This window comes from Nicotiana attenuata, chromosome 8 (genome assembly GCF_001879085.1).
Source record: "Nicotiana attenuata strain UT chromosome 8, NIATTr2, whole genome shotgun sequence".
In the NCBI taxonomy this organism is placed as follows: Eukaryota; Viridiplantae; Streptophyta; class Magnoliopsida; order Solanales; family Solanaceae; genus Nicotiana; species Nicotiana attenuata.
The window spans coordinates 3900761-3917340 of record NC_031996.1 but is presented as its reverse complement, the minus strand read 5'-3'; the positions used below and the strand labels follow the sequence as shown (position 1 = coordinate 3917340).

Sequence of the window (16580 nt, the reverse complement as noted above, 5' to 3'; positions counted from 1 at the left end):
GAAGCGTGACAAGCCTGCAAGACAGAAGATTGTTCGATCTCGGGGACGCATCTCCGGATCATGTTATCAAGGCATATTCTAAACAAGTAGGGCTCATCCCAGTAATACCATTGGCTTTCGCGAAAGAATCTCTTCCTCTGGACCGATGACAGGTCGTGAGGAACAATACCACTGGCCAGGTAATTAGCATAGTCTGCATACCAAGGCGCTTCCTGATGAGTGGTAACGAGCAGCTGCTCATCTGGAAAGGTTTCCAGAATTTCCTCCACTTCTATTACATTTTCAGCTCCTTCAAGTCGTGATAGGTGATCAGCGACTTGATTTTCAGTGCCCTTACGGTCACGAATTTCAAGATCGAACTCTTGCAGTAGCAACACCCAACGAATCAGGCGTGGCTTAGAGTCCTTCTTTTCTATTAAGTATCTAAGAGCTACATGGTCAGAGTATACGATTACCTTGGATCCTATTAGATAGGACCGAAACTTGTCAAAAGCAAATACCACAGCTAGCATCTCCTTCTCTGTCACTGTGTAGTTCAACTGGGCTCCACTCAGCGTCCTACTAGCATAGTAGATTGGGTGCATCAGTTTGTCCTTTCGCTGGCCCAGCACTGCCCCCACCGCGTAGTCACTGGCATCACACATCAATTCAAACGGTTGCTCCCAGTCAGGGGCAACGATTATGGGTGCTGTGACCNTTCAACTGTAATTGATAACACCGTTAACTCCCCGGCAACGCGCCAAAATTTGATCACGCCAACTATGCCTTGTAAAAAAAGACTACTGCGGACGTTGCAAATATAACCCGAGTATTACGCCCAGGGTCGAATCCACAGAGAGTTAACCTATCAACCGCTATCTTCAGACCCACCAAGTCTTCAGAAGCAGCTTCTCAAATATTCAAATTCTCAGTTGAGTGTTCTTTAACAACTAGCTTGCAAGTAACTAATGGCTGTAACTAAATTAATAAGGTTGTAAACAATTATGAGAAAAAGCTAAGGCAATGATTTCCCCTATTGATGGAATCCCTTCTATTTATGCTCATACAAATTTACCCACACATCTCTATCAATCATGAACGCTAATCTTACCGCAATTCTCTCCCGAGTTATCACAGTAATCTACTATTGCACTCTCACGAGATACACTAGCTTACTTTATTTAGCACAATTCACTTAGATTGCACCCAAGGCTTCGTTATTCCTAATCCCGCCTTTAAACCCGCAATTATAGATTCCTCTAATAATCTAGGAGTGGTGTTGTTCAACAATACCCTAAATATGCACTCTTTTCCAAGTTATGCACACTAAATAGGCACAGCTAATTGAGGATCCTGTCAATTAACTACAACGAACACGAAGTTGAACAAATAAAGATTAAACTAGCAATTTGATTCACATAACAAGAAGTTCATCACCCAATAGGTTCCATCAAAGTCTTAGACAAGGAATTTAGCTACTCATGGCTATGGGAAAATAAACTAAGATTGAATTCATCATAAAATCAAAAGAAAAGAAGAAAGATGTTTAGAGTATTTTCTCACAATGGTTTTCCTTGCTAAGAAACCTAAAAAATCAATACATGCCTCTCTTGGGCGAAGTCTAGTGTTTTAAATAGGTTTTAGGTCTAAAAATCCCGTAATTGACACTTTGGTCCCCGAAGTTTCTGCGCCTGCCGCGGTTCTGCCGCGGTCGCTGTAGAACCGCGGCCAAACACCCTCCCGGATTCTCAATCTTCTGCAGCTGCTTCCCACCGCGGTTCTGCCGCGGTCGCGGTGGAACCGCGGTGGATCTAGTACTCTGAATCTTCGGCCTGTTTTGCATGGGTCACTTGGGAAATTTCACAGTTGGCCTCTTTTTCATCACTTTTAACTCCAAAACTGCTCCTTAGCCTTCCTTATACATATATCACCTACAAATCATGAAAAGCACTAATAAGAGCATTTTGTCATCACTTTTAGCATTAAAACTACACAAGAAGGTGATTATTTAAGGTGTGATTATAGTCAAATTCATGTATTATCATTTGGTATTCACCAAAATATTGGTAGCTAGCCCCTACTTGAAATATTACATGAGCAAAATTTGACCATTTTTAATACTTATTTTGATAACTCAAATTTGTCCCACAACACCTCCCAACTTGAAAAAATTTAAATTTTTACTAAAAGCAACTACCAAAAATAATATCCCACTCAAAATGGCAACTCTAGTATTTTTTTTTTTTTTTGGGAAAAAATAAATAAACAACGTTCAATTCATAACAGGCACACACATCTGAATAAACAATTTTAGCCTTCTCTTTATTCTTCTCCTTCTTCTCCATTTTTCTTCCTCTCAACAATCTCTTTAACCTTAGCATTTGTCAAACTCGTAATTTGTGAAAAATCTACAGCCATTAGCGCGTTACCTTGTTCTTGATTTAGCTTAAGAAGAAGTTTCCAGAAACTTCTTTTTCCACAATTTCGTTTCACTTTGGGGGAAGAAACGCAAGCAAAAATTATCAGCTCATAATTCCGGTTGTTTCTCATTATCAGAAATCGAAGATATTTTCGAGGAATCCGAGGTTTATGCATTTTTGTTTTGATTTGGAATTTTCAGGTTAAAATTTGATGTTCATGTTCGAGAGAATCCCCAAACGTAGGAAAATCTCGAACATGTATTTGAATTTCTGAATCTGAATCAGGGTTTTTGGATTTGAATGAAACTACATTTTACAACCGGAAAAAAATTTCTAAAAGAAGAAAGTTTCTATTTTCCTTTTTTGGAAACCAGATGCAATGTTGTCCGTTTCAGCACCGTCGAGAACACGCAGTTCTCTGGAAGAAATGCTGGAATCTCTCAAGCAAAGGGACGAGAATGAGAAGCCCAAAGATATACCACCGGCATTACCGACCCGACCCAAATCAGCTTCTAGAACTAGGCCTCCTTCTCCTAAGAGAACATTGCCTAATAATACTTCAGAAAATCGCGGTGTTGTTGAATTGGAGAATGTGAAGAAAGAAGAGGTTAAAGGGAAAAGAGGAAATATGTTTGGGGCCAAAAAGGGTAAAGAGATGATAATGGAGTTTAGTGAGTCACCTTATGTTAATTCATTTTCAGTAGAAAAGGAATATAGACAGAGATTTTGGGAAAAAGATGGTGCAAAGCTGCTTGATAATAATAACAGGGTTCATTATTCACTCCCGAAGTTTCGCGAGGATGAGTGGAATGACAACATCAGTTATTTTATTGAGAAGGTAAAAAAGGAAATTACTGTAAAAAATTGTGTGTTATGTTCAGTTTTATATACTTATGACCGCTTCTTTTGTTGCTTTGATGGAATGGTGCGGTGGCGGAGCCACACAAACTGAAGGGTGGTTAGTCGAACACCCTTAGACAGAAAATTATACTATGTATATAGAAAATTAGTATATAGGTCAAAAATTACTTTTTGTAGATATAGAATAATTCTTGAACACCCTTAGAGAAATTCCTGGCTTGTCGTGGTTTCTGATAATGGGTAGTGGGACAATCCGTAGAGTTTGAAATATCTTTTGGCATGGGGAGTTGCTCGTGTCATTGATTGACTAGCTTTTATGAATGCCATCAACCTACAATAACCCTCCTCCCTTATCTGGGTTTGGAACTAACAATGAGTTCGTATAAGATGTGTAGCTCACAGACCAGCGTTAATAGAGATGATTCATATAGCTAACCTCAACTAGTTTGGGCGTTTGGGATTTAAGATAATTCTAAATCTAAAGTTTGGTAAGAGTAATATCTTATTTGGTTCTATAATGTACAGAACATCTGCTTAGGTTCGTGAATGTCTTTTGAAATATCTTTCGTGTCTTTTGTCTCTTGAGCTTACTGCAGTTTACTCGTAAATCTTTGGTGCATGTTCAAAAAGTTGATGTTACTTACTAAATGGTGAGTAGGTAAGCAAACTTCGTGCATGTTCTACTTTGAACTCCTATTGTTTTGTCAGAGTGTGTTTGGTTTTTCTTTTTTGGCTGGGAGATTTCACGGATTTTACCTATTGAGTTATAGCTTCGAGACGAATTTTGCTTGTAATTAATGAGTTATATTTGGTTCCGCACACTCAACTTTGAAGTTCCATGTTTCAGAAGCTTCGTGTCTGGTGCCATCTGAAAAATAGACAATGGGAAGCAGGACAGATACAATCAACTTCTGGAGACAAAGCTTCAGTATTGCTTTCTGATGGCAGTGTGAGTTCACTTGTTCTGGCTATTCACTATGATGAACAGTGAAGCTTAAAACAGTTGAATTAAAAGGATGTGTATGTAATTGGACTTTGTCATCCTATAGGTTGTGGCTGTGCCCATTGGAGAGCTTTTACCTGCAAATCCAGATATTCTTCAGGGTGTTAATAATCTCATACAACTTTGTTATCTCAATGAGCCATCAGTTGTTCACAACCTCCAACATAGATATCATCAGGACAGAATATATGTGCGTACTCTTAGGACTTGTTGTTTCATTAGATGTAAAACTTCATGCCTTTGTCTTAATGTTTTCTGTTTCCTCTATGCTTACAGACTAAGGCGGGCCCTGTTCTAATAGCAGTCAATCCATTCAAAGAGATCCAATTGTATGGAAACGAACATATTACAGCTTACAGGCAGAAACTGTTGGATGATCCTCACATTTATTCTGTTGCCGACACTGCCTACAGTCAAATGATGGAAGGTCTTTATAATACCAAAGTTCATTTCTGGTCTCTGAAAACTTTAGATGAGAGCTGTCGATCCTTATTTCTTTTTGCTTTTGCTGTGTTTCTTGCAGATGAAATAAATCAATCCATCATCATAAGGTTGGTTGAAGTGTCTCCTTGTTCGATTTTCTATAATCTGATGACAGTAAAAATGTGTTTTTCTAAACTGGTTGAGTAATTGCATGTCTTGGCTGTAATGATCAAATTTACGATAAGCCTATGCTTGTATTTCTAAGTGACTAACTTCTCTTCATATCATGTAGTGGGGAAAGTGGATCTGGGAAGACGGAAACGGCAAAGTATGCGATTGAATACTTGGCTATGATTAGTGGAGGAAACAATCGGATAGAAAGCGAGGTTATGCAGACAAGTTGCATATTGGAGGCTTTTGGGAATGCCAAAACTCCCAGGAATAACAACTCCACTCGATTTGTCAGTCTCTACACTTGCTTCCATCTTTTCTGCCCCTTTTTATGGGGGGGGGGGGGGGGGGGAGAGTAGATTTTTTATTGTTTATGCCCCTTTTTTTGCACTTGAACTGACAGTTGTCTTGATGGGTTGCAGGGAAAGTTGATTGAAATTTGTTTTAGTGCAGAGGGAGGAATTTGCGGTGCTAATGTAAAAACATGTAAGGATGTTTACTAAGTTGAATCTCCTTAGAAAATACAACTTGTTGTAGTTGTCTTGTTAGCATTGTTTTGGTATCAATTTCTTGTAATACTGTTTTGGTCTCATTACTAACTTTTACACATCTTTATGCATGTCTAATATGTTGATGCTAAAATAATGAGCAGTTCTTCTCGAAAAGGTGGGCATATTTCTTCTCTGTGTTCTTCGTTGGATTGTCTTGTTAAATATGTATCTGTTCATCAGAGTCTAAATCTTTTTGAAACACGTCTTATTTTGGCAGTCAAGAGTGGTTCAACTGGCTCATGGCGAGAGGTCTTACCATATCTTTTACCAGCTATGTGCTGGGGCTCCATCTGCTTTGAGAGGTTTGTATTTGGATTTTGAACCTTTTATTGTAATATCTTTTTGTTACTTATTTTAGCTGTTTGGGCTTCAGAGCTGTCATTCGCTCTAGGTTTTAGTTGTCTCAGTAGGATATGATTATTCAGTAATTTCGCTATGCAACTTTATTAACATTTTCAAGCCAATGAACCAGCTTCTATTGTTACTGCTGCATTTTACTACCTGTGAGATGTTTCTCCTCGTATCTTTTCTTAGAACTGAAATTACTATGATTCTAAAGGTAGCATAAGAGCGATAATTTTTTTTATAAAGTGCTTTTATTTATCAGAAAACATTAGTTGATGATGGTGATCTTTTGTCTGAATTTGTGACATTGTAATAATAGATATGTATGAGCTTGCAATCGCTCCTTCGGGGTAGGGGTAAGGTCTGCGTACACACTACCCTCCCCAGACCCCACTAATTGGAATTTACTGGGTTGTTGTTGTTGTATGAGCTTGCAATCACAAGTCTGTGGTTGCTTTGCTTAGATGCTATAATTTGTTATATACTTGGTGCGTGGAAGTTTGAGCCGGAAAATTTGGAATTTGAACATAAACTAGAGGAAGTATAGTTTCTACTATTTTAGAAGCGGAACAACTGTTTCTTGGCTAGATGTGTGATCGAATACTCTACAACTCTGCATGATTTTTGTTTTTGTTTCTCTTTGTTTGAGAGAGGAGGTGGGTGTTAAGTAAAGAAGTCCTTGGAAGATTTTGCACTTTCACATTCAGAACATTTATGCTATTCTTTTGTCAGATAAACTAAAGCTAAAAGGTGCTTCAGACTACAACTTTCTCAACCAGAGTGATTGCTTGGTGATCCATGATGTTGATGACGCTAAGAAGTTTCACATGCTTGTGGTGAGCTAAAGGGATCAAATTTACGGTTAATTTAGATTTTATTTTTCTTTCGATTCAAAGTAATGTTGGATCTATTTGTTATTAATTCCTTTCATGCACTTCCTTTTCAGAAAGCCCTAAACACCATGGGGATGTCCGAAAGAGACCAAGAGCATGCTTTTCAGATGGTTGCTGTTGTGCTATGGCTGGGAAACATAACATTCCAAGCAATTGGCAGTGTAAACAATGTTGAAGTTGCACAAAGTGAAGGTGAGCTATATTTGCGAAACACAGTTTTGCTAATTTTGCTCCTCTTGTTTTAATATTTGATTTCTATGCTTATACTTGTGTCATTATTGATCTCTGATGCAATTCTTAGTAGTCAAATGTAGCCTAGACTTCTTAATTTATGAAAGTTGTGGAGTTCCATGAGGTCATACAGTTCTTCAAACTCTTTCACACCAGGAGTCGGACTGCAATGAGAACGGATACAGTTACTGAACACTTAACGTATAAAGTAGACTGGTTCCAGGATTAAAGTTGGCGATAGGTGCTGTCAGAAGCAACTGTATTTGACTATTTATTTTTAAACGAAGAGTATGGTTGACTCTTTAATAATTGGTAATCTGGAAAGATGAATAATTCTTGGTTATTAATAGTATTCCTTGTTAATCATCCCAATATAGTAGCACTAAGTAAAATATTCCATTGCAAAAGAACCATTTAACCATTTAGTACTTACAATTTCATCACATTCGGTTCTATATTGCAAAAGTAATCTGGTAAAGGAAAACAACGTGACGACCTAAAATCGGAGGCCCGCGATTGGCACTCGAGGATCTTACTCCTGTTGAGCGAACCCATAAACTCTAGTACCTCTTAATCATCAACACATGCGTAAGGGCACTCGCTTGCCCAAACCAACACTCATAGACATATAACCATGCATAGATAATCCTCAAAATGTGAATCCATAACCCAATCACATATATAATAGGTTCCGACAAGGGACTACATCATTCACATATCACAAAATGCATATACTACTGTCATCATGGAATTTCTAAAGATGTGTAAAGGAGGACAATATATCTTCGGGACCACCGGTTATGCAAAAAGAATAGAAAGCTCATATGCCACCACCAAATTCATGAGTGGAGCACCTAGCTCGTAACTGTGGGGTGCGCGTTTGTATATGCAAGATAGTGAAAGGAGTGAGTATAAAAATTCTCGGTAAGTCTTGCAGACTTCCCTCCAAAAGGTGGGACAAGTCCTTCAGAGAACATGCATTATGTAGCCAAAACATAGTTTCATAAATACATCATTAATTGAAATCATATACATGTGAAAGATCATTTAACTCTTCATATGCAATCGTGGGATTTCAAATCATATGCATTGGCTTAAACATTTACAGATATTCCTTGAAATCATATCATTTGTCTGTTGGCCATTTATACAATCAAACTATGCTCACAGGTTCCATAAATCATCATACATTAAACATTCTTTAAATGTGGGATAATAGTTTGGAAATATTATTTGAGAGACAACTTATTCCCACAGATCTTTTTTTTTTTTGATTTGCACCGGGTGTCCGAGTCTCTAAGAGCTCCGACTAATCCCGGGGGTGCACAGGCCCTCGGCAAGGAGTTTCCCGCAAGTGCACCACGGTTAATTCAGGTTTTACCCAGTCCGATGGCCCTCAGAAATTGTTTGCACCCAGTGGGTTTCGAACTTGAGACCTTGAAAGGGAGCAAACCCCAAGGCTCAAGTCTATTGCCACAGATCTTTTAACAAATCATACTTTGCTCCCAAGAGTCATACTTCTTATACCTCACGCGCGGGGGCCATACTTTCTCATAATCCGCCTATTAGGAGCCATACTTTCTCATTATTCACCCCGAGGGCCATGCTTTATCATAATGTTATCATAATGCGGTTCATATGGCTTCAATATATAACATTTCAATACAACACTTTTGGCCTCATCATGTATCTTATGAATATTTGTACAAATATGGTGTGGGCTTAAGCATGGTATATTGTCATTTTCACTAGCACGACCCCTTTTGGGTTTAAACATGATCGATATATCAAAACATAGATATTTCAGTATTCATTTTCATTTCATTACAATCACCCACCAAACGTATTCCCATTGATCCAATACCTTAAACCAAGTATTTCTCACATTCCATTATATAAAACAACTAATTTGAGGGACATGGAACATAGATTTGAATTAAGCTTAATGAAAATTTACGGGGCATTAAAAACAAATAATTGTGGGATAATCATGTCTATTCCTTTTACTATTACTGAAAATAGATTCGTATCACCTCTTGTATCTATTACTGTGATACTAGAATAGAAGAATATGTATTTCCTTTGTCCCATTGCATATCCCCTTATCTTACTTACCTTCTTCACTTTTATTCAAGTAATTTTTCCGTTACGATGCTCAATTCGGAACCATCCCCATGCCATGCTCTAAAAAGGATGGTCAATGGTTATTTTGTTTAGCACACAAAAGAAAAGAAGATTCACAAACACGGAGATGTTCAGTATTCATAAATTACTGTAAGGAGGATGAAAGAGTGTAGATAACATGTTTAGGTTTGTGCACAATCAACTTTTTGTTGACTGCTTTGCCCTGTATCCTATCTGAAATTTCTTTGTCTGGTCAAATATTACAATGTTGTTCCTCCTTTGAGTAGGAGACAGTGTGTCATGTTTTGCTACTATTTCCTGCACTTGTTTTTTAATTGCAAATGTAATCTTTTCTAATCATCTTTTTCTATTTGTACGCGAAGATTTTGAATTATCCCCAATTGTGCGAGTTTCCTGATACAGTGTTATATGTTCGTTATAACTATGATTATCTGGCGGCGCTAAAGCTAACCTGTTTGATATTTCACCATCTCTAATGTTGCAGCCGTTATAAATGCTGCTAGCTTGTTGGGCTGTAGTGCCAATGACCTCATGCTAGCTTTATCAACCAGGAGAATGCAAACTGGCAAGGATAAGGTTGTCAAGAGTTTAACCATGCAGCAGGTAGGTTACTTGGTTATATAGGTTCTCCTAAGATTCTCTCTTCGACATTTTCATCCTCACATTTGCCGTAATATGCAATAAGTGTGTTACTTTTGCGTGTTATGAATACGGCACTCCTACCTTTTCTCTTAAGAACCATAAAAAAATGATTTTAACTTTGGTTCAGGCAATTAATACTAGAGATGCATTGGCGAAGTTCATCTATGCAAACCTATTTGACTGGATAGTGGATAAAATTAATAAATCTCTTGCAATGAGTAAAGAAAAGATTGCTAGAACCATAAATATCGTAGATATTTATGGCTTCGAATCATTTGAGGTAAATTGATTTTCAAGATGTTGTTGCTATTGTACCGCATAAAAGTATATCTGTTGTCTCACTTGCCGTTCCTCCTTTTCAGAAAAATAGCTTTGAACAACTTTGCATAAACTATGCAAATGAGAGGCTCCAGCAGCATTTCAACCGACATCTGTTCAAACTTGAGCAAGAAGTAAGAACATTAGCATGTTTTGTGGTTACTGACTTCTTATTTCTTCATGCCCTTTTTTTGGGTTATGGTTCTTATTTCTTCATTCCTTTCAACTACTCAGTTCTTTAAACTGAGATAGGAAAACAAAGAACAATGTTTTTTGCTGACTGTGCATCAGTTAGCTATAGTATGAGTTAAGCTTTTTCCTTGTCAAAAAATGAGTGAACTTTTTGTGAGAAAGTCCGAGCCCATATTTTAGGACCTCGGTTGCTGTCTGCAAATGTTGTTGAAGTTGTGCAGATGAAATAAAGATCATTATCAGACACTTTTCTCTTTGTATTTGTGGATATCTGAGCTTTATTCAGACTCCTGTAGATATTTATTACAGCTTATGTTGGATACTGACGCCAAAATTGATGTACTTTAATTCAGGAATATGAATTGGATGGAATTGATTGGACCAAAGTAGATTTTCAAGACAACCAAGAGTGCTTGGATCTTTTTGAGAAGGTATTTGTGCCTTTTGGTTCTTTTCTTCCACTCATTTTGCATTCAGGAATACTCATAGTCTGTGCAAAATTTCATCACTTTGGATTACACTTTTAACACTTCAGCATAACACAGACATAATCTTGTTTTGTTTTCCCTTGTAGTATTCTTTCTCTTTCTCATATTCAATTGTCGATTTGGATAAGAAGAGACACTACCTCATTCGAATTATCACAATTTTGATGGACATCATTTACAAACATACTCACATGCACACGCAGACACCCACCATATGTTCATATTGTAGAAATACTTCTCGGCATTGAAGTTGAAAATGCAAATTATCCAGTACACAGTAATGATATATCATCTCTTGATCTATGGATTCCAATGATGCCCTTTGCAGAAATCCATCGGGCTGATATCTTTATTGGATGAAGAGTCAAATTTTCATAAAGCGACTGACTTGACCTTTACCAATAAGCTTAAGCAGCACCTGAAAGCTAACCCTTGCTATAAAGGAGATAGAGAAGAATTTGGCATTCGCCATTATGCTGGAGAGGTCAGTTTCTTTTCGAAATGTATCCCTTTTGGTGTCAAAACCTGTGCCATATAATGTCTCTTTAGATGTGAAGCGGCAATTTCCTTGAACTGAGACTCTTGTGAGACAATTAAGGTTTGGGATCTGATACATTAGAATTTGCTCATGGACAATAGTTAATGTTTCAATTAATAAAGATCAATAAGCTTCTTCAAGTATATCTAATATTCGTTACTCGCTTTAATAGTTCTGTTTTGACCATCATAAAGTTTTAATTTTATCTTTTTAGGTCATCTATGACACAAGTGGCTTCTTGGAGAAGAATAGAGATACGGTGCACTCTGACATTATTCAGCTACTCTCGTCAAGCAGTGAACACTTGCCCAAGTCGTTTGCTTCTTCTTTTGCTAATCAGTCCGCAGATTTTCAGAAGCAAACAGTTGCTACTAAATTTAAGGTAGTTATGTCATTTTCTTAATTCCTTATAAAACTAGATGTGCTGGTAAAAAAGTTTATAAATTTCTTTTGACAAAATAACAATTTGTATTCTGATGCTATAAGAAATACCTAATGCTGCCTTTATCAAAATCTTGCAGGACCTATTGTTCAAATTGATGCAGCAGTTGGAAAGTACTGCGCCACACTTTGTTTGTTGCATAAAACCGAACAATAAGCAGGTTCCTGGCATGTACAATAATGATCTCGTCTTTGAGCAGATCAGGTGCTCTGGTCTTCTTGACATTGTTAGGATCTCTAGATCTGGGTATCCTACTAGGATGACACATCAAGAATTCTCTAAAAGGTGAATTATGTGCTCCTTTCTTTGCTGCTGAGTTTCCCTTTTGGATGCTTTGTAACTTATACAAATGTGGTTATTTAGGTATGGCGTCCTTCTTCCGCAAGTTCATGAATCCAAAGATCCCTTAAGCATGTCAGTTGCCATTCTGCGGCAATTTGATATCCTTCCCGAAATGTACCAAGTTGGGTATACAAAGTTATATTTCCGGGCAGGACAGGTAAGTTTGTTGCTTTATCGTAGTTTCTTAAGTGTACCTATTTTTTCTTTCATTACGAAAAATAATTTGGATTGCCATTAATCATTGAAGCAGATACCTTGTAACGTATTTAATCATTACTACTATATTAAGCCAATAAAAATGTTATGTGTCTTAAAATTTGGTTACCTCATGAAGAGAATTTCCGATTTAAGAAGCATATTTGACTTCGAATATTTCTGCAATCAGTCCCGTTATAGTAATCTAATGAGAAATGAAGATAAATATGCTAATAATTTTCCTACGATAAGTATGGCTAATTTGGACTTCTAGTGAGGCAATGGTTGTGCACGTTATTAAAGAATCGATTTCCTGGTGTATCGATTTTCTGAACTTCTTTCTTGGTGACTTGTAGATTGCTGCACTGGAGGATGTGAGAAAACAAGTTTTGCAAGGCACCCTTGAGGTACCGAAGTGCTACAGTGGTCATTGTGCTCGTTGTCACTTCCATGAGCTCGAAGGAGGGGTCATCATACTCCAGTCATGTAAGGCAAAATGTTTTGCAGTAGTTTTAATTTTGAGAATGTTGATGAACCTTCGAAGAAGCTATTCATGAACAGATTTTCTCAAGCCAGTTTTCTTTGTATATGATTTTGTTTGTTTTAAGTAGTTAGTATATGACTTAAAGTTCTTGAGCAACCAGGGATTCCATATCCAAGCTCTTTTCTCTCATTTCTTTCTTCCTTTCTTTCCTTTCTTTTTTAGTGGAAATGTGTCACACTGCTGAAAGTTCTTAAAGTGATTAACGACATGAAATATTGTGGAACTTTTAAGTCAAGGTTATTATTCTTGGAGGTATGATGTCAAAATATTTTCTTGTAGTCGTTCGTGGTGAAATTGCTAGAAGGCAGTATAATGCATCTCTGGAGTCGAAACGAAAGGCTGCTAACAAAGAAAACGACAAGCAGCTGGTGGCTGTTGTGCAGATACAATCAGGTAAAGTTTTTTCTTTGGCGACTATGATTATGAAATGAAATATGGGTTTATATGCCTTGCTTTTCTTTTATTGCAGCAATTCGTTGCTGGTTGGCTCAGAGGCATCTTAATCAGCTGCAAAGTTTGAAAAAGTTAAACCAAGACAGAGAAAAACAAGGCAGAAAGACGTCGGAGGTGAAGGTACCGTATTTGATAGAGAATGATGGATATCTTCATATGCAAGCTCTCTTCCGTCAACTTTTGTTATCTAGAGGGACCCTAGCATGGAATGATTTATCTTTTTTCTAAAAGCTTTTTCATAAATACTATTGTAATTTGTCTTTTTTCTTCGTTCAGAATTGTAGTGTCTGCTTCAGGATTAATATCTTTAAGAATTTGGTGGCCTGTTGCGTGAAGCCAGTTTTAGGTATCTTTTCCCCCCTTTTTTGACAAGCAAATCCAATTAAAGGTGTTCTGCTACTTGTCTGATATGAGGAATGAGAAAATGTTTCATATTGTCTCCTTTCTCTAGACGATGAAATGCTTAGTCTTGAAATTGCTGAGAGTTTGATTCTTTAATTAGAAGGTAAAGAAGTGAGAAAATATTAGTCTTTTTCAATGGATAGGAAGGCCTTTTTTTGGTTTAGATGTTAATCCTATTGCCCAATCTGCAGCACCAAAGAAAAACAATCAATTAGCAGCCCAAAAGGAAAGAATAAGGACAGTAGGTCAAGAGTATTTAATGGAGCCCAAAACCCCTTTTCTCTACCTTATAATCCACTTTCTCTTTTCTCTGTTCTAATTGCCCATGGCTGTCACTTTGACTGATGAAAGCAAGGTTGATTCTGTACTAAGCTTAAATCTTTTTGTCTCAGCAGGACTTGCCTGCAGAAATTTTACCTTCTGTTGTAGAAGACCTCGAAAGGCGCGTCATGGTGGCTGAGGCATCCCTTGATGAGAAGGACAAGGAAAATGCTGCCCTAAAGGAGCAAGTAAACCAATTGGAGGCCCGATGGTCAGATTATGAGGTCAGGATGAGGTCGATGGAGGAGATGTGGCAAAAGCAAATGGTGTCTTTGCAGGTTTGTAATATCTCCAAATCCATGTGATAATGTAGTATAATTCTATTCATGTAGCAGAGTTTTTTGTTGTTGCATTTCTTTCCATTTGAAGAAACAGTTTGTGAGATGAAACTGCGGAATGAGACTGATAAAATCCTTTTGAAAGTTATTTTGATGCAATTAATGTGCATGTAGTCATTACGCTTCTAGCGCATTGAACAAGCATATTTTCTTTTCCCACGGGAGAAGCAATTGTTAGAGTAAAGAAAAATAAATCTTTATCAATATAGGAAGAATTGTTTTTTCTACCATGGATGTGTACGTGGTTGACATTATTTAATTTGCTTTCAGAAAAGGAGTTAAGGACTTAAGGTTTATGCTCTTCTATATACATGAATGTTTAAATTGCCAACTATCTTATATATCAAATGCTTCGCTACGCAGGCAAGTCTGGCTGCTGCCAAGAAGAGTCTCGGTGTTGACAATCCAGCCGGTCACCCTGGAAAACGTGAAGGTTCCCAATCTCCTTGCGGTTATGATTCTGAAGACACAACAACTATGGGCACTCACACTCCTGGGGGCAGCACTCCTATCGAATTTGCTAGCAACGGTGTAGATTTTGGAGGTATTAGAGAGAATAATGGCGGTTTATGTGTAGTCAATTACCTTAACAGGGAGTTTGAACTACGGAGACAAAATTTTGATGACGAAGCCATGGCAATTGCTCAGTTGAAGTCAGAGCAGTTACATTCAACTAATCCTGCAGAAGATTTTCGAAGACTGAGACATAGGTTTGAGGAATGGAAGAAAGATTACAAGGCCCGGTTAAAGGAGACAAAGGCAAAGGTACACAAGTTTGGTTATTCAGAAGCAGAGAAAACTCGTAGAAATTGGTGGGGAAAGAAGAGCAAAAGATAGTAACTTTACACAATTCTTCTTTTTCTTCTTCTTTTGTGTGTGAAGATGTATAGTTGAGAGTAATTTCCGCAATTATGAGTGTCTCAATGTAGCAGAATTAGTCGAGACTGGGGAAAGTAGTGTGCCCCGAAAGGATCCACTCTGATCCATCTGTTTGTGAATAGCTTGTTGTAGACTATGTTAGGTTCTGAACATACATATATGTTGGAGTTAGTTCGAAAACGACTAGAGATTTCCTAGTCCATAGATTTTTATGCTAAGTGTTGCAGCAGTTGTGATAGATCAGTTGCAATTGCAGAAAAATGATTACTATTTTTGTACAACTTAATGAGTGGCAAAACATTGTTTGCGTTTTGCTTATTAGATATACATTTCTGGACTGATTAATCCTAGCTGTTTTTCAGAATTTCGTTATAAGTGGAATTACCTGTATATACTGCGTACACGCGACCCTTTTCAGACCCCAAATGTGGGATTAAGCTGGGTTCAGACCCCAAATGTGGGATTAAGCTGGGTTTGTTGTTGTCGTCGTCTCCAAAATGGCTTTCTCCATTCAGCAAAATGAAAAAATTCATGTCAAAATTTTAGCTTGGTCATAAACTATTGTGGAGCTGTCATAGTTAGAGTTGTTGGACTTAAAGTAGCAAAGTTTCATATGACACTGGACTTTATTTGATTTTGATAAGATAAACTGCCATTCAAGATTGAATGTTGTTGCTACTTTCCCCTTTTCCTTTCCTTTTTTGCAGTCACAGCAAAGAAGAGACTCCATTGTTGAGATTGAAAGCATAAAACCATCTTTTTTTTTTTTTTTTTTGAGACAGAAACCATATATTCCAACAATAACATACTTAGTGTGATCCACAAGTGGGGTTTGGTGAAGGTGCGAAGTACGCATACCTTACCTTTCTACCTTGTGTAAGGTAGAGATGCTGTTATTGATAGACCATCGACTCAAGATTTTTTTTTTTAAAAAAAACAGGTCTGAAAAATACAAGGGTAAAAAACTATGATGAAAATATTGAAAAAAAAAAGAAAAGTATAGACAACAAAATAAACATAGTAAATGAAACATCGGTAGTAATAAAATTGAAAAGCATATGCTCCATCAATTTCAATTTATATGACGCAACTTGACTCGGCACAGAGTTTAACCAAAAAGAAAACTTTTAAAACTTGTGGTCTAGGGGCCTTTAATTTATGTAGTTATAAAAGCTTCTCATTAAGAATAAAATGAAAAACTTTTTTCTCTTTCCAAAAATATAAAACCGATAAAAAAAAGAAGAAATGCAGTGAGCGTGGATCGAACACGCGACCTTCAATGAAAAGCATATACTCCCTCAATTTCAATTTATATGACACAACTTGACTCGGCGCGGAGTTTAACCAAAAACTTTCGAAACTTGTGGTTTAGGGGCCTTCAATTTATGTGGTTATAAAAGCTTCTCATTAATGATAAAATGAAAAGCTTTTTTTTCTTTCAAAATTATAAAACCGATAAAAGAA

The 16580-nt window shown here is 37.2% G+C and overlaps 1 protein-coding gene across 5 annotated transcripts; it reads left to right on the top strand.

Annotated features, from left to right (window-relative positions):
• Positions 2274–15466, top strand: LOC109230761 (myosin-2-like). 5 transcript variants are annotated; one of them, XM_019396177.1, is made up of 24 exons: positions 2274–3237; positions 4108–4209; positions 4310–4453; positions 4540–4690; positions 4787–4814; positions 4979–5147; positions 5280–5343; positions 5510–5523; positions 5626–5710; positions 6486–6589; positions 6700–6838; positions 9507–9625; positions 9792–9944; positions 10027–10116; positions 10528–10605; positions 10991–11146; positions 11415–11582; positions 11722–11927; positions 12006–12141; positions 12536–12665; positions 13003–13116; positions 13193–13296; positions 13971–14177; positions 14601–15466. In XM_019396177.1, the coding sequence occupies exons 1-24, from the start codon at positions 2779–2781 to the stop codon at positions 15072–15074; spliced, it is 3594 nt and encodes a 1197-aa protein (XP_019251722.1). In that variant the 5' UTR covers positions 2274–2778; the 3' UTR covers positions 15075–15466. The 5 variants fall into 5 exon arrangements, with proteins under 5 accessions (XP_019251722.1, XP_019251723.1, XP_019251726.1 ...); XM_019396178.1 differs by having other exon boundaries at positions 13974–14177; positions 14601–15331; XM_019396181.1 differs by lacking the exon at positions 14601–15466 and adding an exon at positions 13453–13522 and having other exon boundaries at positions 13974–14130.